The sequence below is a fragment of the Cygnus olor genome, chromosome 4 (genome assembly GCF_009769625.2).
Source record: "Cygnus olor isolate bCygOlo1 chromosome 4, bCygOlo1.pri.v2, whole genome shotgun sequence".
In the NCBI taxonomy this organism is placed as follows: Eukaryota; Metazoa; Chordata; class Aves; order Anseriformes; family Anatidae; genus Cygnus; species Cygnus olor.
In genome coordinates, this window is record NC_049172.1 from 37,459,411 (window position 1) to 37,484,732 (window position 25,322).

The 25,322-nt window shown below is 45.8% G+C and overlaps 2 protein-coding genes across 3 annotated transcripts; both read left to right on the forward strand.

Moving 5' to 3' along the window:
- The first annotated feature begins 114 nt into the window (after positions 1-114).
- SETD7 (SET domain containing 7, histone lysine methyltransferase) lies at positions 115-19,983 on the forward strand. Of its 2 annotated transcripts, none has more exons than XM_040556120.1 (8): positions 115-243; positions 3,330-3,459; positions 7,937-8,138; positions 9,114-9,303; positions 10,974-11,055; positions 12,198-12,315; positions 12,617-12,774; positions 13,741-19,983. In XM_040556120.1, the coding sequence occupies exons 1-8, from the start codon at positions 204-206 to the stop codon at positions 13,919-13,921; spliced, it is 1,101 nt and encodes a 366-aa protein (XP_040412054.1). In that variant the 5' UTR covers positions 115-203; the 3' UTR covers positions 13,922-19,983. The 2 variants fall into 2 exon arrangements, with proteins under 2 accessions (XP_040412054.1, XP_040412055.1); XM_040556121.1 differs by lacking the exon at positions 115-243 and adding an exon at positions 536-631.
- A 196-nt stretch (positions 19,984-20,179) lies between these two features.
- LOC121069704 lies at positions 20,180-25,020 on the forward strand. Its single transcript, XM_040556125.1, has 6 exons — positions 20,180-20,446; positions 21,305-21,364; positions 22,028-22,159; positions 22,969-23,115; positions 23,944-24,004; positions 24,188-25,020. Exons 1-6 carry the CDS (start codon positions 20,282-20,284, stop codon positions 24,289-24,291), a joined length of 669 nt encoding a protein of 222 aa, XP_040412059.1. The 5' UTR covers positions 20,180-20,281; the 3' UTR covers positions 24,292-25,020.
- The last annotated feature ends 302 nt before the right edge of the window (positions 25,021-25,322 follow it).

Genomic DNA, 25,322 nt, shown 5'->3' on the forward strand with positions numbered 1-25,322 from the left:
TCCCTTTCCCCGCTGCCCGTGCGCGTTCCCCGCCCGGCCCGCCGCGGCCGCGCGCCCGCAGGCCTGGCGACGCGCGTCCCCGCGCTCTCCCAGACCCCGCCCCCTTCGGCGGCGGCCGCGCCCCCGCGGGGAGAGGCGGCGGCGCGCGCCGGCCGTGTTTCCGCGGCTGCGCCCCGCCCGGAGCCGCCGCCGCCGCCGCCGCCATGGACAGCGACGAGGAGACGCTGGAGGAGACCGTGGAAGGTGCCCGCGGGCCGCCGCTCGGCGGGGGGGGCCCGGGCCGGCGGCGGTGCCGGGGGGGGGACGGGCCGGGCGGTGCCGGGGGCTGCCGGCGCCGCGCGACAGCAGGCGGCTTATGCAACGCCACCGCCGAGCACATGGCGGCCGGCACCGGGCTGGGCTCGGGTCGGGGCACCGGCACCGGGCTCGGGGGGCTGGGGGCACCGGCACCGGGCTCGTTGCTCGCCAGGTGCCCGGGAGGTGCCGGGGGACGGGGGGCAGCCGGCGGGGCCGCCCCGGGCAGGGGAGGGAGGGAGGAGGCGGCCGGCGCTGCGCCCGCTGGAGCATCGAGGGTTTATTTCCCCCTGACTTAATGTAGAAGAGATGTGGAGCCCAGGGCCTCAGCCATACGGTAAAAGCTGCATCCGTGCAGCGAAACTTCATTTTCTGATTCTTTTCCCGTTGACAAAGAGACGCCAAATATCTCTCGTTCTGTTGGAGTGGATTCATTCCCCCCCCCCCCCCCCCCCCAGTGAAGACAATCTCAAACGTACCAGGAATCTCGTTCTTTGCACCGTGGCAGAGGTTCAGACCCTCCATACAGGCCGTTGCCTCCCAGCTCACCCTTAAATCCCCGGGACAGTCGGGTCCTGCCGTGCCCGAGCTGTGCCCGCGCGTGCTGTGCCGAGCTTGGCAGCCCCGGTGCCGCTGCGTGCCAGCAGCATCCTGACCGACCTGGATGGGCGCTGACAGCAAAGTTGCCAGGTGCTGTGTGCTGCTCTGTAGCAGCGTAACGTGCCAGTCCTGCTGGCGTGGGTTTTTTATCCAAGTGTTTTGTAAAAGCCTTGCCCCTGAAGTAGGGGAAGGGCTGGTAGTGCATTGTTTGAGGTTGTTTTTAAGTTACATCAGTGTACCCTTCCCATACGGATACGCGATGAATCCAGCCTTTAAAGCTCTGAATGTTTACATGGTTCTCTTTCTTCTACAAAAAGTATCCACGTGAGAAACGTCACTGATCTTTTAACTACATTGATATAAATGCTGAAACTTACCTGTTTCCCAAAATAGGGTGCCCTGGCTGACTGGAGGGAAGCGTGACCCTTCCCTTCCTTCTGCTTGCGGAGGGCAGCGCGCTGCCTTCCCTGCCTTACAGGCCCACGGGAGGCCCTCACTGATGCGCCTTGGCTTTAGCTGCTGCCGCTCTCTCTCTCTTCACTCTCACTTCTCCCGGCTCGCACACCAAGCAGCTCATGAGGGGGTTATTAACTCTTCAAACCTCTGTGAACTCGTCCCAAAGTAGCTCGCGGTGGGACCTCTGTGTAAGGGCCAAGCCAGGCTCTGCCAGGCAGCCGAGGTGGGGCCCTGCTGCAGCTGGGCGAGCACCATCAGGCCAGCTCGGGCTGACCCAGGGGGGTGTAGGGAAAGGTTTTCTGCCGAATTAGTGATCTGAGCCAGCCTGCAGAGCTCTGAGAGTCGTTCTGGTGTTAAAAGGCTAAAGCAGTTCGTGTGAGAGGACTTCCTGACCAGATGCTGCCCCACATCCTTACCGTGCCCTGTCAGTGATGTCCCTGAGGGGCTGTGAAGCATCTCTGGGATGTAGCAGCCCGTGGTGATGTGGAAGAACGTGTGGCCATGTGTGCATCCTCTGGATGCCTTTGTCCCTGCAGAACCTGTGGAGCTGCTGCAGCCAGGGCATGAACACAGGGACTTCTGATGCCACGCAGGTGGTTCGCTTAGCCCACCACTCTCAGCCCTCAGTGTGTTTCTCTCTGGGCATGGGACTCCGGGTCTGATATTATAGAAGCACCTCTTGATGCCTCCATCAGCCTGGGCTGTAATTACTCCCGATCACGCTGGGGTTTGTTTCTGCTTTCCTGTCTGTGCTGAACCTTCCCAGTTTTAGGGAAATTTGGTACAGTGAGAGCTTGACCTAAAGCCTGTAGAAGGGGATGCATGTGCGTGTCTCTCATCTTTAATAGGCTTTGTACACATCACCAAGAAACTGAGGTGCATCAGAGGTCAGTTTTTATTTAGAAATATGAAAGAGCACAAGTATAAGCAAGCTTTCATTTATTTGTCAGTTTTGTTCAAATTTATACCTGCTAAAATGTCACAATGGAAGCTTGTTCCACCCGCACGTGGTGCGGTCGCTGTGCTGAAAGCAGCCCTGCTGAGCTTGAGCATCTTTGTTCTGCAGTCAGAGCAGCGTTCTGCTAACGCAGTGAGTGCTAAGGACTCCAGTTCGCACAGGTAAAGCAGAAATCAGCCATCCTTAAACCACTCCTCTTTCATTTTCCTTTGGCTTTGAAGAAGCAGCAAGAGCTGCAATATGAGCTTTATTCTGCTCTGACTTAAATCCGAGCTGGCCACTTGTATTCTGCAAAATACAAACCCGTGCCGATGAGGGTCTAAGTGTGCCACCCATCTGCTGTCCCCATGTGCAAACAGCTGTAATGGGAAAACCGATATGGCCAGGAAAGAGAAGGGGGGGACGTAGCCTGAACACGTCAGAAAGGCTTTGGAAAGCAGCATTTGAAAAATGAAATAGCAAATTGACTGACATATTGTGGAGTGCATAGTATTGTGAAGATTACATGCTTTTATTTCTTTAAATTCCTGCAGATATAGCTATGAGGTGGCACACCCACATTGTTGTAAGACATGTATTTGTCGTTAAAAGAAAAAACAAACACTTGCCTTGCTCAGTGGATTGAAGTGTAAATCTATTCTGTTCTCACAGGAAATACACGTTTTAGATAAAAAATATTATATTTTGAAACCATATGTTAAGACGAGTTACAGTAGCATGAACCTTATTTCATTTAGAAAAATTCCTATTTTTGCTGCTGCTTCTCCTCTCTCGTGTTTCTCATCTGTTTTCTTGTATCCTAACCCTTTTTATTTTTTCTTTTAAGTGTAGTGTGCTGCGAGATAATAGATTTGGCTGTACCGAATCTCTGAACATTTTTCCTAACAGAAATGGTTTGATGAGGATTACAGTTTTATACTAGGGAGCTACAATATTTCAAGCATGTACACAATCAGAACAGAATTGAACATGTCCATCAAGTTAATGTGTTTCTTTGTTCTTTGTCTGGATTTTATTTCAGGGCATCTAGATGATGATGGGCTGCCACATGGATTCTGTACAGTCACCTATTCATCGACAGACAGATTTGAGGGAAACTTTGTGCATGGAGAAAAGAATGGCCGTGGCAAGTTCTTCTTTTTTGATGGAAGGTAGACACCGACTCTGATTTTCTTCTGTATTTTGCTTCCTGCTTACCGTGCTGTGAAACTAATCTATATTTATTCCTCATATGCTTCAGAGTTTCTAAACGAGCTTTCCTCATTTAAAAACCATAGTTGTAAAGTTTCCTCTTCTGCTGCAGTATCCACAGTGCTGACAGGGTGCCTCTGTGGGCCTGGAGCTGTGTACGTAACATGAAGCCCGGAGTTGTTTCCTGGTGGGAGAGAGCAGCCTTGTGAGCGGTCTGAGTGCTGTAAAGCTGTGAACTAATTAGAGACCTTAAGAACTGGGATGTGCTCAAAGCTATTGAAAAATCATTCTGGCAGCTACTTGGGCTGCGCGGTTCAAGTCCATAAGTACAAGTGGGTTTCTTTGTTTGCCTCGTAGCCCTGCACAGAGACCGCAGTTGGACTTGGAGCTCCCTGTGCCAGACCTACATATAGGTGTAGGGCCTTTCTTCGAAATTGTTTAGTGGTTAAAGGGACTGAGTTAACCATGGTTGTGTTCTCAGCTCTACGTAATCTTTTGCATGTTGCAAAGCTGTGGCCTGATTTGTTTTCAGAAAAGCCCCTATAACTTCCACGGTCTCTTCACTGGGAATCGTGGCAGTGAAATCGGGCTAGTCCGTGCCTGTGCGTGTGTTTTCTTAAGTCTTCATTATGAACACCTTGTGTGTCTTCCCCCACCGGCAGCGTTTCTCCCTGCAGTTGCTCAGAACTTCCTCCAAAGGAGCAGCAGATGTATAAAATGACACGATTCTTCGTGGTTTTGCAGCTGTCGGTGGCACTATGAATAGCAGCTGTTAAACTGACAGTCGTGCCGGGTCTGCTCTCCCCCTGCTCAGCGAACTTCTGAGCAGGAGCGGAGGTATTGTGCTGGCTCAGTGAGTCAGCTCCTTGTCTGTATTTGCCTTTGCAGTTGCTTCATACAGGAGATGGTGTTTTTTTTTCATGAGAAGGATAATATTTTTATTCAGTTATGCAGGAACTGATCAGGCCTCCAAGCCTGGATGAAGAAAAATCCCCACTGTTGTTGGTAATGGGCTTATTAAATCTTGTGCAAGTAGCTGAAAATCACTACTGCCCAGCAGCTGACCTCTGTAAAACAGCGTGTTTTTTTTTAAGTTGGCAGACAACATCTCTATGGACACATGTACATAACGCTTCTGTGCTTGTTGATGACCTCAGCAGAGCAGTCACTGATTGTACAGTTAGAGAAACTGACCCACTATTTTGTTTGTAGAGCTGCTCCTCCAAGTAATCCAGGGTACAGGCAGTGCTCTGTGGGAAAACTCAGGCTGCTGCCTGTGCTGAGCCTTTTCTGTACCTCTTCAGTGTTGCCAATTCTTTCTTTTTTTTCATTTACATAACCCTTAAAAAAAAAAAATGGAACAGTTGGCTACTGTATGACTTCAGGAACTAACAAAATGAAAATACACAAAAATAGTCTGTAATATGGTTTTGGAAAATGGGATATTTTTATAAACTGGCCTATGTTTATTTTAATGTAGCTAAAGCAGTCGCTGCTGTTAGTAAAGGCATTGCAGTTTACCTAGCTCTGCCCACATAGTGAGAATAGTAAGGTGCTCTCAGGAGTGGATGGCTCAGGTATGTTGAAGGAGGAATGACTTGGCACAAAGCAGGACGTGCTGTTTCCATTAACTGTGCCGTAAGCAGGGCTGAGTGTTTGTGAAGAAGTCTTATGAAGAGAAGTGAATTCCAAAAATTTCTCAGAACGTCTCTGCCCTGCGGTCTTGTGTACTTCAGTGCAGTAAGTTAGTTGGTTTCACGTTGCCTGGGTCTGTTTCCACTATGGGTTATTCCCGTCACGAGCCTGCCGGTAAAGGCTGAGAGCTGACTGCAGTAGGTCTGTTGTTTGGGAATGGCTGAGTCCTGTCAGACGCCGGAATGGCAAGAATTAAGTGTTTTCATTTGTCAAGTGTTGGGAAATAGTGTTAGCTGCCTGTTTACCTTGTTTGCCTCAGTTAAAATGTCTCCCTTTTTTTTTTTTTTTTTTCAGAGTAGTGATTTTCTTCCTGTTGATTGTTTAAGGGAGTGAAAACCTGGACTGAAGTATCAGTTGTTTTCTTTCTCCCCCTTCAAAAAACCCCACAAAACCCAACGTATTGTTTCAGAGAGAAGTTTCACCTCTGGCACAGTCCCTCTTTTGGATCTCATACTTGAGCTTTCACTGGTGCTTGCGCTTGCTGGAGGGCCCTTTACAAAACACTTTGCACAGTAGCTGTGAGTGTGAGAGTTGTGCTTCGCACTGAGCTGCAGCTGCTGTTCTCTATTAACTGGAAGCTCTGGTAAAGTAACAGCTCCTGGATAGCAATAGAGAGAGGTGTTATTTTTAAGAAAGTTTTCAACATTGCCATATGTAAGGAAAGGTGGGTAAATGGGTCAGGGTCTGCTGATGTAACTCAGTACCTGGAAGCATAGTGCATTGTGTGTCCCCCCCAACATTTATCACAGGTTTATTCTCTAGGTAGTGGATATTCTAGATCCACGCTAGGCTTGGCAGCCTAAGATTTGAGTTACAGTCAAAGATAATGTATTTTCTTTTGCAGTGCTGAAGAACTGTTGTAGTTTAATAGTTTAACTTCAACTAACGCGATTAAAGCTAACAAGAAGGTTGTTTTGTTTTGTTTCATTATGTAAACTGGGAGTGACTTCTTTGAAAGAATAACCTGAAATGTGGACTCCATGTGTGTTGCCAGCTACGGTGTATTTCAAACCTGGTGACCTGTGATAAACGAGAGGAGAAAGCGGTGTCGTTTGTAGTCAGATAAGCGCACCGATTTCTGGTGGTTCTCATCTGCTCCGCTCCTTCCCCGTGCTCTGCTGCAGGAGCTGTCTGCACACATCTGTAGCAACCAGCATTGAGAAATTCATCCAACTGAAAAGTAAAACAGCTTTCCTGCCCCGTCCCCCTCTGCGTCTGGTTTGTGTTGATCGCTGTGGGACAGCGTGCAGCATGGGGAAGGGAGCTGTCTGGAACGGCGTTGCTGTGAAGACAGCTGCATAAAACCAAACCTGAACTCTTGTTTCTAAACAGTGTCTAACACGAGTAACGTGCGTTCCTTTATTGTCGTGTACGTTCCCATGGAAACCTCAACCAGATTGCCAAAATTATGTGAAAACTAAGAGTGAGGTTTTAGAAACTAGGAAGTTACTTCTGAGAAAACATTCCTTCCCCAGCTCTTGAAAACGTTTTGCAGGACACAGACACAGATTTCTAGGTTGGAAGAGACCTCAAGATCATCGAGTCCAACCTCCGACCTAACACTAAGCACTCCACTAAACCATATCGCTAAGCTCTACATCTAAACGTCTTTTAAAGACCTCCAGGGATGGTGACTCCACCACCTCCCTGGGCAGCCCGTTCCAATGCTTAATAACCCTTTCGGTAAAGAAGTTCTTCCTAACATCCAACCTAAACCTCCCCTGGCGCAACTTTCGCCCATTCCCCCTCGTCCTGTCACCAGGCACGTGGGAGAACAGACCAATCCCCACCTCACTACAGCCTCCTTTAAGGTAACTGTAGAGAGCGATAAGGTCGCCCCTGAGCCTCCTCTTCTCCAGGCTGAACAAGCCCAGCTCCCTCAGCCGCTCCTCGTAAGACTTGTAGACGTGTAGAGTCTTGTGCTCCCAGGCAAACTTTGGGCTTATGCTATAGATGCCTGCATCAGAAACAGAATTATGCAAGGAAAGTATGTGTACTGCAGCTGGCTGTTAGCTAAACGTGCTGGGGTAAAGCTAAGCAGTTTGTATTTCCTTACACCAGCTCAAACCTGACAAAGAAGTACCTGTAAAGGAGAGAATACTCAGTTATGCTTTCGTTCTTTGTGGTTTCCGCCAGCAGCCTTTTAAGCAAGACAACAAGGCAGAACACAAGAGTGTTACTGCATCCCTTCTAAAGGGTTTGCAAGACAAAACCAAAGTGAAATCAGCGTGTCTCTGTTCGAATCAAAGTGCGGCGTTAGTTCTGTTTGACAGGCTGTGCTCCACTTTAATAGAAGTGCATGGAAAAATGACAGTGCTTTTAGCAAGCCCAGCACAGGCTGCTGCTAAGCGTATTGCTAGGGAGCTAGCTTTGGGTCGGTAGCAGGCTGCAGTTTGTGCCCTGTTGCTGCCCACCCGTGTGGCAGTGCCATTTCATCTTACCAGAGGTGTCACCAAAGATCCAAACGCTGGAGGTAGAGAAACCTAAGGTGAGGGCAGCTTTCTGTAGCAATAATTTCTGCGACCATGAGCAGTCTGTTCACTGCTTTAATTTGCTACCTCAGCCTGTTGAAGAAGCAGCTCAGCAGTGTAATTCAGGTGAAGAGTTCTGTGTACACACTGCACCCTGGTGAAAGGACAGCGTCAGACGCAGGGCTGCGTCATGCTTCCTGTCAAGGCGTTGGATTCACTTCTTGGAGAGGGGAATAGTCTTCCACTGCTGTTTTCTTTCTCTTCTTACCAGCACCCTGGAAGGGTACTACGTTGATGATGCCTTGCAAGGCCAGGGAATCTACACTTACGAGGATGGAGTGGTCCTTCATGGCACGTATGTGGACGGAGAGCTGAATGGGCCAGCCCAGGAGTATGACAGTGACGGGCGACTGATATTCAAAGGGCAGTATAAGGACAACATTCGACATGGAGTTTGTTGGATATATTACCCGGTAAGCCTGACCTCCTGCTTATTTATTGCAGAATAGTACCTTTATGCATCCCTCTTTTTTCCACAGCTGAAACAAATATCCACCAAGAGCCAGCTATCCAAAGGTCAGCACACAAAAATGTGGGTGGAAGTTTTGTGCATTCTGGTTTTGGATAATCTGAGACACGGTCAAACCTTTCCAGTGCAGAATGTTTGCTCAGCAGCCAGGATACAGTAAGGCTGCGAGACACCTTTATCATTTTCATGTTCCTGGGAACCCAGCCCCTTAGAAGTGCATTTCCACGCATCTCCTCAGGAAGGCTGGGCCAGCAATTCTGCCACTTTGTAGTGCTGACTGCAGATGAAGAGCATGGGAGCCATGCAAGCTATTGCTCCTGTTTAGCAGGGAGAGGAGACCTTGTCTGCTTTTGCAGGTTATGTTGTGGCGTCTTGCCTTGGCCCAGGAGATGAGGTGGAACTGGTGTGAGAATTGTGCCTCTGAGTGGGGGGTGTGCAAGTGCTTTGGTCATTAACCCAGCCAAGGTTAGGTCTTCCTGATTTGTGATAAAACTAAGATATTGCTCTGGAAAACCCTGGAGAATTTTTTGATATGATCTTATAACCATGCTAATTAGGGCAAAAATGGTAGTACTGGTTTTATAGGTGTGTTTTTTCTGTGTGTGTGTGTTAACTTGGGCCTCGGTTCACAGACTATTCGTGTTGAATTTTTGTGAATCGGAGCTCAGGACTTGTGTCACGGAGAAGGAAAGACTTTGGGTTTTGGCTGCGTCATACTACACGGAGGACCAAGTTCATTTCTTGCATCGATTTTGTCCTGACTGGAATTAGACTTTATCCAGCTTCTTCGTGTCACTCTTTCTTACTCCTTTTCACAAACTCACGTCTGAACTTACTGTAGTTCGTTTAGGTTGCTTCTTTAAAAAGTCAGGAAAAATAACTAAATACTCTGCCTTTTCTTTTTTGTCCATGCTTTCAGGATGGAGGCAGCCTTGTGGGAGAGGTGAATGAAGAAGGAGAGATGACTGGAGAGAAAATAGCCTACGTCTATCCTGATGGAAAGACTGCATATTCTGGAAGGTTCATAGATGGGGAAATGATAGAAGCAAAACTGGCAACTCTGACATCTGTAGAGGATGGGAAACCTCAATTTGAAGTAGTACCAGGCAGTAAGTTCAGCTAACACAGAAACTTGTGTTCTTCCTTGTATTGCAGCTATTTGCTGCAGATGGCTTGGTCTCTGTAGTATTAACCAGTGCTGGCTGTGATGAGAGAGTAGGCGTGTTAGTGAGAAGCCCTCTTTCTAAACTATAAAGTCGGACAGAAGAGCACGAGCGTGGGGAGAGATTTGTTTGCTCTGCAAACAAATGGGAAGTGACCCATGTGGTGGTGCTGCTGAATTGCATTTCGTAACCCTTCTCTGGCAGGCTCAGGGGCACAGTCCTGCTTGTCGCGCTCACCGTTGCCATCTGGGTCAGCGTGAAAACCTGCTTAACGGTGTTAATGCTGGCACAGCTGCCAGCTTTGTCTCGTTAGTAAAATAATTGGGAGTGGAGAACGGAGGTTGTGGTTTGGTTGTAGCTCTATCAAGTTAGTGCAAGTGAGTATTACTGCTGTGGGTGTTTTGTTGTCTGTGTTATTGTGCTGAAAGGACACGGGGATTGGAATTAGTGAACTAGATTCAGCAGTTGTATAACAACCTGACTCACCAGCACCCTTCAGTCTGCCTGGTCCTGCTGACACAAAGAGGCTATAAAAAGGTTAGGGTCAAGCTGGTGCCTGTGCCCACGCCATGCTCCTTCTGCGGGGCAGTGGTGAGTTGGGGCTGTAGTTCTGGGGTGGTTTTGTTGCTCTCAGGTATAAGTCATGTTTTGGGGGTGAGAGAGCTAAGCTGTGGACAGGGCCATGAATGTAAACAAGAACCATGCTGTAATACCGACTGTTCTGCCACCGAAGATCGTCTCCCTCAATATGAAATAAAACTCATTGAAAAGAGGATGGCAAGTGAGGGAATGCCTGTGACCTTTTATTTTCTTATCACAACCTCTCAGATGTGATAGCAAATCAAATTTTAACCTAAAAACAAATTGAGAGGGCACAGTTGTGCTTGGTATATAGGATTCAGTTGTTCTCTGTATGAAGCTGCCTTCAGCCAGATCAGATCTGTTTTTAGAACTTGGATACCGTCGACAATGGTCTTTTATCAATCTTTAGTATTCTGGGTTGTTTTTCTCCTTCTTATTTCCACCTGCATCTTAACCTATCTCCCAGATAGTCCTCTGGCACAATAGCTGATTGGAGAGGGATGTAAGGGTATAATTAGAGCTGTACCACTGAGTTGCTTATTAATGGCAGGAAACAAATGACTGTAGCAAATGTACTTTGTGATTACTGAACATTATCTTCTGGCTGAAGTCTATTCTGGTTTTGAGCTAGAAAACATTTCATATATGAAATAGTCCAGCATTTTTTTCAGACTTAATGTGTTATTTATTTAGTATATCCTTTTTAAATTTTCTTTTACATTTTAATGAAAGACTCTGGAAGGGTCAGTTTTGAAAGACTGTCCAGACCTTTAAAACTTGGTAGTTTAAAGAAGATGCATCCTCTTTTTGTGATTAATATGCTGCTACTCTGGCATGTTGAGGGGGAAAAGGTAATCAAGAAATGTAATCTCACTGAAGTCCTTTTATAAGTGCAGTTCTATGTAATACCTTTTTTTTTGAAGCATAACATTTCTTGCAGACATTAACATTTAATTTTTTAATGGCGATTGCATTTAAGGTTGCATGCTTTGAATATTGCCCATTAGTTTATTTCTTTTGATTTCTCTTTCTAGGCCCAGTGTACAGTTTTGACAAATCTACTTCATCCTGCATTTCTACAAATGCACTTCTTCCTGATCCTTACGAGTCAGAGAGGTAGGCTTTTGTTTCTTCTGACCACTTTTGACAGTGTCAATAGTGTCAATACTTCTTTGCTGTTACATATTTAGGCCCTGATTTTGCAAGAACGGCCTTTCCTCATTTAAAATAAAAATTGTTTAAGGTTTTATGTGGAATCCATTATTACACATCAGTAAACATGTGACTTGATTGAATTCCTTTGATTTACACAATAAAGTTGCACTCCAGTGGATAGAACGCAGCCGTGTGCTTTAACAGGTTAAAGTAGGATCTCTTTAGCATTTCAGATGCATGCTCAGTACAGTACTTGGACTCCACTAACAGCCCACATCTGTGACGTTCTGAACAATAAAGTACACTGTTGACACTCTAGATACATAACTAGCTTCAGGTTGCTGTCCTGCGCTCAGTGTGTCTCGCTGCATGCGTTGCACAAAGTTTGCTCCCCTCCCTACAGACGCTGCAAAGCACCAAGAGTAAATCATCAAGCTGGAGGGATTCTTCTAACAGTCGTGTAACGTTACAGCACATATTCCTCGTAGGACATGTTCCTCAGCAGATTGTCTCATGCCAGTCAGTTGGTGACACTCCTTTACTTCTTCTGTGGCTAGTACACAGTATATCACATAATTTACTTTTTACCTAGGATTCACGGGCCTTGCTGTGTAGGAGTATCAGCTGTAGTCGTTTTCTGATGCTCCAAAATACCTAAACAAGTGATCAGTAAAATGCTGGCATTTGTTTGGGTCAGGTATTTGAAGATACAGGGAATCCACCTTGAAAAGTCTTCCTCAGTAGAATACTGATCTGTGCATGGGCACACCATCAACCTCGGCTTAGTCAGGATCTCTGGGGTTCTGATGTTCCTGAGGTAAAGCCCTAAATGAGTAGTAATAATCTGCCAATGCAGTTTCAAAAAAGTAGTTTTCAGACTAATAAATAAAAACTGTCCCTGCTTCCCACCAAGTCTCTATTTTGCCAACATAGAGAGAGTGTATGGAAGAGAGGAAGGTAAAGGGATTGCATTCAGAGGTTAAGAATTATTAGTTTTCTTATTATATTGAGTTCTTAGCCTTTATGCCAGTAGTGTTGTGATGATGCTTCTTGAAAATGAAAACTTTACACAATCACTAATTCATGTTGTTTTTCCCTTTTAGGGTGTATGTTGATGTCTCTCTCATTTCCAGTGCTGGAGAAGGATTATTTTCAAAAATAGCAGCAGAAGCTAGTACAGTTATGTCCTTTTACAACGGAGTGCGAATTACACACCAGGAGGTAAAGGAGAGAAAGTCAGTCTGAATTTTCATTGCGTCTTCTGAAATCTTATTGTAGGATTTTATACCCACCCCCTCCCTAGCCTTAAGTTTTAATATGATGGAATTTAATTGAAAGAAAAAGTGAATGTTCAACTGTGTTTACTTAAAAAAAAAAAAAAAAAAAAAAGAAATCACCACCAAAAAAACCCTTATACACGGGAAAAGCTTTAGTTGTATATATTTGAACATGTTTGCTTTCAAACTGCTGGCAAAGTTGACCCCTCCCCACACACACACTGGATTTTTGCCTTGCAAACTAGGTAGACAGCAGAGACTGGGCCCTCAATGGAAATACAATATCCCTGGACGACGAGACAGTCATAGACGTGCCAGAGCCCTACAACCATGCCGCCAAGTACTGTGCCTCGCTGGGGCATAAGGCCAACCATTCTTTCACTCCTAACTGCATCTATGACCCGTAAGTAGTCATCTGTTTTGAAGCAGAAGGCGCAAGGCTGTGCTGCAGCCTGCAGTCTGGGTTTGTAGGGTGCTTCAGGGCAGCTGTGGGGCTGGGATTAATGGGTCCCGGTGCTCAAGTTCATGTTCTCCTGCTGAGTTGGCACTGTGGATGCATGATGTCTTTTCAAACTAACCCCATGGGGTAAATTCAAGTTTGCAACTGTACTGCCTTTGTCATGAATTTTGGGAGCTGCCTGTTGGTTCTAACATGCATAAGCACTGCTCTCTCAGTCCTAGTCAGGCTCGGACTGAACCATATTTGCTGAACTACAGAAGCTTGACCAGCACCATCAAATGCTGCTGTCTTGTCTGAAACACAAAAAAATAAAGCATCTTGCTGCTTTAGAGTTGGTGCAGAGCACTAGGAAACTTCTGATACATGCATATGCTCAAGGATATAAATGCTTTTGTACCAACATGTGAATGGACAGACCTGTGGGTGCATAAGTAGAAAACAGTTTTCCTTTATTAAATAAGTTGGTTTCCTTTACTGTTGGGCCCTGGGAAATGATTCACAGAGGTGTATTATAATTGACAGGTAACCTTTACTGGGGAGATTAAGATGAGCATTTTTTCCCTGCTCTCTGGTCTCACATAATCTATAGCGTTTTCCAGTCACCCAGCTGTTTACCACTGCAAGCCCAAGGTATGTGGCAGCGATCAACTTTTAATTTATTACAAATGAGCAGTGTTTGGACTGTTGGAAAACTTCAAGCAATAGAGCTATGCAAAGCTGTTTTAATATATATGTGCCCTCATTACTGAAGCCTTTATAAGGTTGACTTAAAGAAATCTGCTCATCTAACATCAGAGTACGTGACATTACACTCAACGGCGAGTGACTGCTGGAAGCATTTGTGAAAGGGGCTAACCGAGTCTATGAATTGACCGCTGAGCCTAGCGAAAGTGTTTGTTCTCTGTCTAGGTTTGTTCACCCCCGTTTTGGGCCAATCAAGTGTATCCGTACCATCAGGGCTGTGGAGAAGGATGAAGAGTTAACAGTGGCTTACGGATACGATCACAACCCCGTGGGGCAGAACGGGCCAGAAGCACCCGAGTGGTACCAGCTGGAACTGAAAGCTTTCCAGGCTGCCCAGCAAAAGTGAAGCAGGAGCTCCTCCTCAGTTCAGCAAACTCAAATAGAAACTTGGATCTATGCACTACCTTTCTACCGAAAACTGGACAACCAGGGATTGTTCATGCTGTTGCATCATAACTTTGCATTCTGTGTTAAGAGATAAGTTTCTTGCATACTAACTAGGTTTGACTGTGTTACTCATAGCAGATTTAAAATTAGCTAGCGTTGCACCAGTCTTATCTGGAGAAATTATTTAATATTCTATACAAGACGTGATATTCTTTGGTAGCTTCTGCTTTTGCACCATATGCAAAGATGCCAAAAGACTAGACAGAAAACTAAAATGGGTATATCGTTCACTTTTAGTCGGCAGACTTAGTGTTGCTCTCTATCTGCCTAGGCATTATTGTGCAACTGCATTTTGCATATATGCCACTTGTGATGATAACAGTAATATTTTGATATTCTCTAATAGTAGCATAATTTTGCCTTTTTAAACCTTTGATCTGAATCTTGCAATAGAGCAGTTTATTAGCATATAGGAGGCTGGGTTTTAACTCCCCTTTCCTCTTGTCTGAACGTTGTTCTTTCTACAAATCCTCTTTTGCAGGAGAAAATCCTTTCTAACTAGTGGAAAGGCTTGTGTGTGTATGTGAGAGTGCTGTGTGTTGGTCTCTGTGGCTCTCTAAATAGTATAGCAACATGTCCAAACCTAATATTTATCTAGCCTTTATGGCTGGCTTATTTTATTTAATTTATGATTATGACACGCAAATGAAGCTGTTCTTTGCATGAAGATTTTCTGAAAGGAGAAAACAGGTTTACTTTTTGTAGGACTTTTAGAAGTACGTGTTCTGGAAGGCAGACACATGAACTGCATTAGTGCCCGTGAGTTGGTGTATGTATTTCACCAGTTAAAGTGGCCAGTTCTCGAGGCAGAAATTCTAGCAGTGAGACGCTTGCGTCTCACCTGGATTCTCTTAAAGGAAGTGCATGTGTTTGAGGGCAGGCTGTAGTACTTGGTTACGGAGCGCTGTATCTTTTGTATGTGTTCAGCTGACAAAGAATATAGCCTTCTAGCAGTCTTTTAGCAGTACTAGTTTAAGACACAGTGAATTAATACAGTATGAGATGTCAAAATAAGATTTAAATAAAAGAGAAGATTGTTTTTGGAAGACAAACAGTGAATGTAAAAACATCACTCACTGCTCATATTTAGAAACAGCAGTCAATCCATAGCTTTGTTACAGCCAACAGTGGGGGCATGTGAATATTCATCTGCAGGGTTGTGTTCTGGGTTTTTTCAGGGATAGGAGAGTTGTTCATTTTTCTGGATACTGTACTGGTCTTGCCTAATGCTGTAGAAGAGAGAAATAATGTATCATCTCAGTCTGGATACTGGAGCCCCTTTGGGTCTATGACACTCTCTTTCGGGTTTGGCAGCTTAGGAACAACTCGGATGCATTTGCAACACGTTCTTTAAATGTTTGTAGTTAAAACTGTTTGTATATATGTAACATAAACGATTTGGAAATAAGACCTACCTTTCTATTGCAACACATTAGGTTGGTTGCTTGAACAGTTGGAGGTGTCTGGCTGTCAAGGGAGCTGGATGTGGGGAGCGCGTTGGGCTGGTACCTAGAGGTGGAAGGAGGAGGCTGCTGATTTGTGCGGCCTGAGGATCTTTGCTTTGGTACGTGTACAAAGTTAGGAATTGTAAGGGCTGCCCTTACCTGGCGTGGGGCTCTGCTTAGTTCCTCTGACTGATCACAAAGCTTTTTCAGCACTTTACCGTTTAAGCTCGCACAAAAGCGACTCTGTACGTGTGCTGGGGGCCAGCTAGGCTTGGGGCTCTTTGACTCTCTTCCAGCAGTGATCTGAGTGAGCTTTGACGCAGCCCGTCTTCTCACGCTGGAGACTCGTGCCACAGCTCCACTTCTGGTCCAAGGCAGGTGGTTGACAGAGGTGACGCCTCGGGGACTCGGCCCAGTGTGCAGGGAGACAGGACTGGGCCTCCAGGTGAGGGAGACTTGTCAAAAGCCAACTGGCAGCACGGCTTCAGCAAATCAACCTCAGAAGGAAATGCGTGTGTTTTGATCTTTCTCTGCGTGCCCGCAGGTTGTTATTTTAGGTCATGGCTGTTTCAGCCATTTGCAGAAAGGCATGTCTCTCTGGCAGGAAGCTGTTGTGTGTGTCTTGTGGATTATTCTTCCACAATCGTTTTACAACATTTACAAAGTTAGGCTCGTGTTTAAGTGCAAGGAAGAGGAGAGGGAAGATGCGTGGCTGAATGCAGCTGATTGGGCAGTAACTCCTTCTGCATTAACCTGCTTTCCTTCTCAACAACCTCCTTTAGGCTGCTCACCTCTTCGTGTCGGCTAGAGAACTGTGCTTAAAATGTTCCAATCTCTCAAGCTCCTCTGGCTGCATTCCTGATCGGGCTCTGATTCCTCTGCTATCTTCTCTTCATGTAGACTTGCTAATTTTAATAGATTTGTCTGTCTTCATATTGTGTGATTTTAGAGAGAAGTAGAAGATGGGGTGCTCTTTGCACATCGAGTTTGGTGATTGCATCCTAAAATAGGGAATTCCTAGAAAAAAGGCACTCAGGTGTCCTCAGTGTGTTCTCAAAAGCCACTAATTTGGTGACAGTCAAGCAGACGCTCTTGCGTGTATTTGTAGCCTGATAGTTTGCTGCAGCGTTTGTCTGTGTTAGCTCTACTGTCCTTTTTCCTCTGCTCTGTTAAAATCTACTGGCCCTCCTATAGATCCCTTTTTCAGTGACCAACCTTCTATAAAAGTTGTGGTTATGAAGCTGCTTTGGCTTGACTCAGGACCAAGCCTTTTAATTCTTCTGTGTTTTGTTTCTCTTTGTGGTCTGTTAGAGCGGAGACGGTTGGGATGGTTTTTACCACTGGATAGTGAAAGGGCTCAGAGCTCAGCGGGTCCTTCAGAGGTTTTTGGGAGGTGTGCACTGGCAGCCACAGGTTTAAACACAGGTTAACTACGTAACTCCGAGTAATGCCTTAACTTGGTCAATGTGTTTTGCAGCTCAGCTTCTGGGGCTCTCTAGGCAGCAAGACCAGCTTAGCAAAACTCCTTATCGGTAGTAACATGAGACCCACACCAAAACTTGATTTTAATTTGGAGCAGACAAAATAGTCATTTTGCCAAGCAATCTTTTTGAGTTTGCTGAATGCCGCTGACTATTTGTGAAAATGCAATAAGTGAAGAAGCTCTGCTTCTCAGAGGCTGGCCCAAGACCTTTCCTATTGGAACAGAAATTGGAAGAAGAGCTGATATCTATCAGCTGAACCTGGATGGCCAGCTGGATCTTGGTGTACCCTTTTGGGGAAGACATGAGAGAACTTGAAGTTGCTGCTTTTTTCAGGTACATGTCAGTTCCCAACTTCCACCCTTGGTCTGCAGGACTGCAAATGGCTTCGGAGTAATAGGAGGGTTGTTAGCTGAGCACCTTTTTGAGGAGCCTGTATCAGCCTGTGTTAAAGGCTGTTGACTGTCTCTGTGAAAAGAAAGCTTAAATTGATCTTCCTGCTATGGCAGCACTGCGTTTTCTCACCAGGAATAGAGAAGCCTAGTTTTCTGGAGAAGCAGTTAATTTTGGAGACGAGAGCATGGGAAGTTACAGCTGAGAGCTACCTGCTGCTGGGTCCTGCCTCTGGGTAAGAGAGAAAAGGGCTTAGGCATAGAGAAGAGGATCTCATGCCGAGTCTGCTGCTATAATGTGACTCTCTGGGATCTACTAAAACACCTAATTTTCCTTCACAAATCTGAAAAGGCTTTTTTTCAATTTTTTTGCTACTAGTTAAAAAAAAAAAAAAGCCACCTTATCCTACAGAAATGAAGTCCTAACTGATGAAAGAGTCAAAGAAGTACGTGGCTATGTGGAACTTCAGCTGTCAGAGTGATAGCTCTGGTAGCTCTTTGACTTTTTCTGCAGTTGAGACAACACCTGTTGGATGGCCCTTGCTTTTTTCCAGATGCAGCTCAACCATGGCAATGGGTGACTTGCGCAGGTTTTGGCCACTTGGGGGGCCAGTTGTGTGCCCTTGCAAAGCTGCTTGTTTCGGGAGCGACTTGATAGCCGACTCTTTAGTTGAGCCTTTTCAGATGCGGAGCTCTTAGTGTTGCACACAGTCAGCAGTGGCTGTAGTTTCTTTCTCAGGGCTGTTGTAATTCTTGGCTGGCGTGGAAGTGAGAGCACCTGTCAGGATTTCTCACCCTCTGCTAGGTGCTTGAGGAGCAGAGTAGCCAATGGCTGGTACAAGAAACCAAGAAGTGGTGCAGATCCTCACTTGTCTGTTTCCTCCCCCGGCTCTAAGCCACCGCGGGGCCTGTCTGCAGGTGGGTTGTCCCCTTCGCACCTGTCCTGCGATCGAAACCAGGGCTCAGCACTTCGGTTGTGCCAGGAACTGTACAGCATCATTTCTGTCCCAGAGGCCTCGCTGATTTTTATCCTTTTGTTTGAATCGACAATACTTTGGAAAATGCTTCAGTCGTGATGAGGTAATGAGTTGTACAGAGCTAGTTATCTGCTGCTTTGATTTCCTCTCACACAACAGAATTTCTGAAGCTGTAGGTGTCTGAGGAACTCACCTCCAAGCACTTAAAAAAAAAAAAAAATTGCTTTGAAAACAATGTTGCTGAAGTGTCTCCTTATATGCTGGGATGCTGCATTATACGCCGCCTCCTTGCTTACACCACGTTGTCATATGCTGAGAGTATTTGGGTAAGGAGTGCAGGCGTGGGAGCAGCTTCACCTGTGGATCTATGTGGGCTTCATGCTCACCTGTGCCCCTAGGAGAACTTGTTCTTTTTGCTTTGTGTACTGGAAACACGAGAACTATATTTTTGGAAGAAGAGTTTCTAAGCAGTCTTATAAAGAATTTTCTTTTAGTTTTATTTAAAAAAAAAAAAAGGTGCAAGATTGAGTGCATGTTTACTTGCCCCAGATCAAAGGTTTTGAACACTAAGGTCACTATCAGTTGAATGGACCCTCCTCTTGGCGCTCTTCTGTCTTCAGGCAATTGAAGCTCCTGCCCTCTTTCTCTGCCAGTTCTACTGTAACTACTGTTTTTCTGTTTGTTTCCAGGAGAATTATATATACAAAAGTTCAAAGCAATTAAATGTTCAAGCCATAAAATCATGAGTGTGGGAAGACCCTCTTCACAAGTTTTAACATATTTGTATGTAAAATGATGTTTGTATGAAATATTTTCATGGTAGAATGAATATTAAAAAAAAAAATCCACTAAGATCTAAACCAAATTTAAAAGGATGTCTTTTTGTAAGATGCAAGTGTAATTGGTTACCAATAAGTAGGTTTTTTTTAAAGGGGAGATGCAACAAACTATTGCAAATTATAATTGCAAATGGTCGTTTCTGCTATTTGGGAAGGTATTTATGCAGCATTACATACGGCTGTCATAAATCATTGCAATAGCAAGGCCAGTCACATCTTCAGGACATACCTCCCAGCTTGTCCCTTGGTGGTGTTGTACAAGCGGACCCATCCCTACTTTCTGCGATTTCCTCCTCCTTTTCCTACTGTAACTGTACTGAACTTAACTCTTGAGCTAAGATCCAGACTAAAATTGTGTGTTACTCAACAGTTTCTGCTGGGCCTTCTGCTATTTTAATACTCTTTAGCCCATAATTACTGGGTGTCTCTGTTCTGAAGAACTAAGTGCTAAAGAATAATCCTTGGGGTGAGCTTATACACGCGTTAGCAGTTAACCCCGGAGTATTTAACTTGTATACAGTACTTGATAGGTGTTTTATGACATTTGTACTCGAACTATGAGCCTTACTGAACATCTGGAGGTTTATTCATGACTTTTAAAAAATGGATAACTCTAAGAAAGATGTTTACATGAATGGTGATTGCCCTTCCTTTGATGTTATGAATGAGGTTTTTATAGTGTGTTTGGGTGTATGTGCAAGGAAGCAAGAAAAAAAAAAAACGTTTCTGGGGAAAAAAAAATAGACTTGACAAACATTTGTAATAAGTGAATTTTAAAGATCGCTTTAATTGCGCTACGAAGGCAATGCAGATATTAAAATATTCAACAGAACAGCCGTCTCCCTGCCTGTTTCTGTCAGGGTTTCTGTCAGGGTTCGGCGGCGGCGAGCCCCGGGGCTCCCCGGGCGCGGTTACCTCAGCGCCGCGGCCGGGCCCCGCGCACCTGCCGGGGCCGGGGGGTGGCTCCGGAGGCCCGGCCTCGCCCCAGCCCCAGCCCCCTCCTTCCTCACGGGCCCGGCCCGGGGCCGTGTCCCCGGGGGCGGAGCTGCGGTCCCGGCGCGGTGCGGGCGCTCCGTGCCCCGGCATGGCGCCCTAGGCGGCCGGCAGCAGGGCCGGGGGGGCGGCATGGACCGGTACCGGTACTTCGTGTTCAACCAGCGGAGCATGGTGGTGCTGGGGCTGCTCCAGCTGGCGCTCAGCGCCCTGTGCGTCGTCAGCGGCTTCGTGGACGGCGTCTTCAGGACGGAGTCCGTGCTGGGCAGAACCAGAGCCCCGGTCTGGGCCGGAATGGTAAGGTTGCGTCCATTTCCTCCTTTCATTTGTTCGTTTCCCCAGCTGCTACCTGCCCGTGCTCGGCTGGGGTGGGGCAGGCCAGGGCTGCTGCCATCGCTCCCCTGGCTTCCTGCTCTGAGCCCAGGTAGCGCAAGTTTCCTTATCCTGCTACAGGCGGGAGGGTGCATGGAGGCTTCCCGCTGAAGGAGCTAAATGAAACCGGTCTCTACCAGATAATATGGAAAATGGGGCACTATGGCAATTGCCAGGCCTTTTAGCAGAAGCGTAGTGACCGCAGAGAGGCCACTGAAAGTTAGGAGGGGAACGCGTGCCCAGGGCTGAGGTCTCCATCTCTTGGCACTGCTCTGTATCCCACAGCGGGACACTGGCGGTCCTGCACCCGACTGGGGTCCTGCACCACAACTCCTTATGCCCCGGTGATCTGCCACCCCAAGGCAGTGTTACTGAAGCGTGCACTCCCATCCCGAGCCTGCCCGCCTCCTTCCAGCGAAAGCTTTCGTCCATCTGCAAGCTGTGTGATGGCTTGGAAAAGCAGTGCGGGCTTGTAGCGCTGTAATCGGACCTCAGTTCTGTTATGAGATGTGAGGCTGGTCCCAGGATTGCTGCTGTGGGTGCAGCTGATGTGTAAAGACACGTTTCACGCAGTCCAGCATCCTGCCGCTGGTCCTAGCCACCAGCAGATGCCTCGGAGGAAAACACAATAGATCAGCAACTCTCTTCCCTCTTTCTGTTTCTGATCTGACAGCTCCTCTGATCCCAGCCTTGAAAACGAGGGCCTTTCATCTGTTCTGTGGCAGTTTATCTTCAGAATCTGATACGTGTCGTCCAGTTACCAACTCCTTTTCTGGTCTGCAGGTCATGGGAGTCCCGGGCGTCCTGGCTTTGTTTTCCTCTCAGAGAAAGAACCCCGTTCTCGTAAGCTTTGGGGCTTTGTGTGTGTACGGGGCAGGGGCAAAATGTGGTCAGGGCAATCGAAAACTCTTTCGGTAGGAAAAGAACTAGCTGGTTCTGCAAGATTGAGAGCTTTATTTCTGTGAGTTGCCTCCATAGAAAAGGCAACATTCTTAAGCAAAATGAGGCTTCAGTGTTACTTCACTTCCTAATGCATAACACGAGCTATGGCTCTAATAAAAATCTGTAAAAATGGTGGCTTTTGAAATGCAAGCCATCCTGGTATTGTTTCCTGTTATTAAGAGCTGTGTACACCAAGATAGGAAGCGAGTTGATTGACTTGCATTTCCTAGATAGTTTCTCTATCCCTGTAAGCTCAAAAGGGGGATATTGTTTCTAAGAAAGAGGCCCTTAAGAACAAAGTATTTCAGCCCAGCTTGCACCTGTGGGCCAGTTTTGGGACTCAATTGTATCTCAGCAGTTCAGTATCATGGAAACATTTATTGCGCTGCCTCTGGCTTCCACCTGACTGTTGCTACTGGATACTTTCAGTGTTATGGGAGGTCAAAGGCTGGTACCTGTCACTCATTAATTAATACCTTTTGTTTGTAGTAATGATGTTAATTTACTAGAGGATAGTTTAAATTCCTTTCTGCCTTCTTACTCTCCTTTAATTTCTCTGTACAGGTGAATGTGCTGATAGCTGCGTCTATAACCTCTTGTGTTGCCATCCTCATTGTAATAGTTTATAGCTCCCTAACGCTGGGCTATGGTGAAGAGGAGGACCTAAGTTCTCACCCAGCCCACGTTATCCATACGGTAAGTACCACTCGTGCTTACCGCTGGGGAATAGCACAGGCCAGCCTGCCACCACGTACGCTCGTACGACTTCCTGCCGTGTGCCGTCCAGGTATGAGCCTGAAAGTGGTGAAGTCAGGTTAACTGCAGGTGCTGCACCCAAAAGGTTTGGCTTGTTCTAGAAAAAGAATCACAGTACTGTGAAAAGAGACAGTCAGTGAACGTATCCCTGGCCTGCTCTGAGACAGCGACTGCTAGGATCCTGAGTCCCTTCCAGCCTGTGTTTCAGGTGATAAAGTTACAGCAATTACACGTCAGCTGATTAAATCCAGGTATTGTTTCAAGAATATCCCACAAAGTAAATGAAAAAGGAAGGAGTTAGCCCTTTTATACCTCAAATCTTGTGCAAACTGTGGCTTCCTGTGTGTATGAATTCATCTGAGGAGCTACTCATTAGTTTATTGCAGGACAAAGTCAAGTGTCAGGCTGGTAAGGTGCAATGTAGCGAGATGTATTTCATATTTAGTGTGAGGAGGAGCAGCCGTTCCTTGGATTTCTACTCATTGTTAAAGCCAGAGTGCAGCTATTTCCAAACACAATGCAGTTGCATGATGTCTTAAATTTACTAAGAAACCTTACCTTACTGCTTGTTCTTTTCCCATTTGAGGCTCACACTTGGCTTGCTCTTCAGAGCACAGGAAGAAGAGCTTTAAATAACACTGACTTTAAATCAATGTCCTAACATATAATCATAACACTCTTGCAGTAATTAGAGTATTTTTGGTTCACTTCTTGAACATGGCTTGAACGTTTCCTTTTTTTGCTTGCAGAAGTTCGTACTTAGTAAAGTTGTCAAGGGTGCTAACATCACGATGCTCATTGCATCGATCTGCAGTACTGTCGTTGTGACGATTATTGCTCACTTGGGATGCCGAAGTCTTCCGTGCTGCTCATGCTACGATAGCATAACTGGAATGGTGAGTGAGGAGTCTGGAAGCACCGATTTATCTGCACTGAATGTAGGTGGTAGGGGAAGAAACTGAGGAGAAGATGTGTTTTTCTTCTACAAACCTTACCTTGGCTTTACCCCAGTCATCCAGCGCTAATTCTCTGAAATGAAGGGGAATGTTAGAGGGATTTTATAGTTTTCTATTTTTTCCTTGTACTTCCACCTTCTTATTTACAGTGTTGTGTAAGACCTAGTGTAAGTTATCTTCGTTTTCTAAAACATTGGTGCTGAAGCTACTGTGGTGCCTTTGAGTTCCTGCAAGACTTCTTCTCTCCCCCTTAAACCGACGATTGCTCCATGGTACAGCATTTCAAAGACTTGCTGGTACTCACAAACCAAGATGCCTCATCCCCAGAACTACAAATTCAATAGTAAGAATGTCCCAAGCACTGTGTATGAAGTGTAGTGTGCAGGTATGTGTAGGGAACCCCGTTTTACTGTCAACCTTTGTGAAATCTGCTTCAACTCATGATGCACACGCTGCGTGTCTCTGCCAAGTGAGCTCCATGAATACCAGCTGCTTCTGCACTAGAATAACTCTGATGCTGTATTAAAGCACAAATATCTGACCGTCTTACTTGATAAGGACTTCATTGGTACATCTTATGTTGCAAGGCAGCTATTCTCGGCTAAAGATACCAAGTGTTTGCAAGTGTGTAAGGCAAGGCTGCTTTAAACTTTCAAGCTAAAACTTGTTGAAAGGAGTGAACTACACAGGCATTTTAAATGCGTTCGGGTTTATCTTCTTGAACAAGCCCACAAAATGTCTTTTTTAATGGCATTCTTTCATTCCTAGGAATGGTTGCAACCTAGTGAGGACCAAAATCAGGCTATGGAGATGGTTTGCGCTGTACGAAGTGAGTAACTCTTTCCATCCGTGTATTTGGATGTTCACCAGGGATATGGAAGGAACATGCTGAATAAGCTTTACATCACAAGCCAAAATCCTGATAACCGAAGTACTCTAGCCAAAAGAACTCAGGATTTTGTGCAAGAGTCAATAGCAGGTTTAGTGATTTCTTCTTTCCTTCCCCACACAGGTCCAGGAGACAGAATTTTTGATTTCCCAGATCGGTTTCCAGTCCAGGACTTTGACACAGAGGAAGACACATCCAAACCTCCACCATACATCAGAATGACTTGAAAAAGTGATAGAACATTTTAAAGCTACTAGTCTAAATGTGTAGCAAGATGGATGTGAGAAGTTCTTCATCTTCAAGATGGCCGTGCACTTTTCCTGGGCCTTTTAAAAAGCACCCACAGAAAGAACTATTGACTGCCCAGTGGTCAGCAAAGATCCCAGTGCAAATGGAAAGACCTACAGATATTTTTGGATGTTCAGACTTCGCATAGTTTGAACTTCGGATGTTCAGACTTTGCATAGTTAAAATACCTCATTGTCTCTGGAAAGCATGAGCTTTTTTTCCTCCAGCTTTTGCACTTAATTCATGTTTTATTCCTCTAGAATTCATCACGCAGTTTGTCTAGCAGTGCTAGCCTTATGCATTCAAATATTAAATACTATTAATTTTTAAAAGAAACTGGTTGTGGAGTGTTCCCCCCACTCTTATCTTCTCCTCCTCACCCATTGAATTATCTGTCATGAAGGATCCAGTTCATTATTCAGCTTCTGTGTACTTTCCCTCTCTCTTGGCAGGGCAGGGGCACGTAAAGTTAACGGCATGAAACTTGGCTGATGCCATTCAGGCACCTCTGTCAAAATGGGGTTTCTGGGGTGTGTTCATGTCTTAGATTTAGTGACGAAGTATAGTGCTTGAAATACAATAGTTGCAGTAGCTCCACTTACAGAGTAACTAACCTACATTGAAGTCAGTTTGGAGTTTCTCTGTTTTGACTTTGGAGACTGGAAGTTTAAAAAAAAAAAAAAAAGCTTATTTTGGGGCGTGTTCTGCTAAACTTTGTTATAGATCAGGTCCAAGGTCCTCTGTTTGAACCACCTACAGCTTTCAGTCAAGCTGCACTGGCTCCTAAGGTGCATAAAATTCCCCTCTGCGCTTTATGTTCACTTCCAGGTAGGCTTAGAAGCGCCTGTCAAACAAACACCTCACCTGCAGGCATTGGACACGAAGTGGTGGATTACTTGTCTCACCACGGGGGTTAGTCCAGCACATCCCTCTGAGCAGGGCTGGGAAGGCAAGTTCTCATCTTGAGACA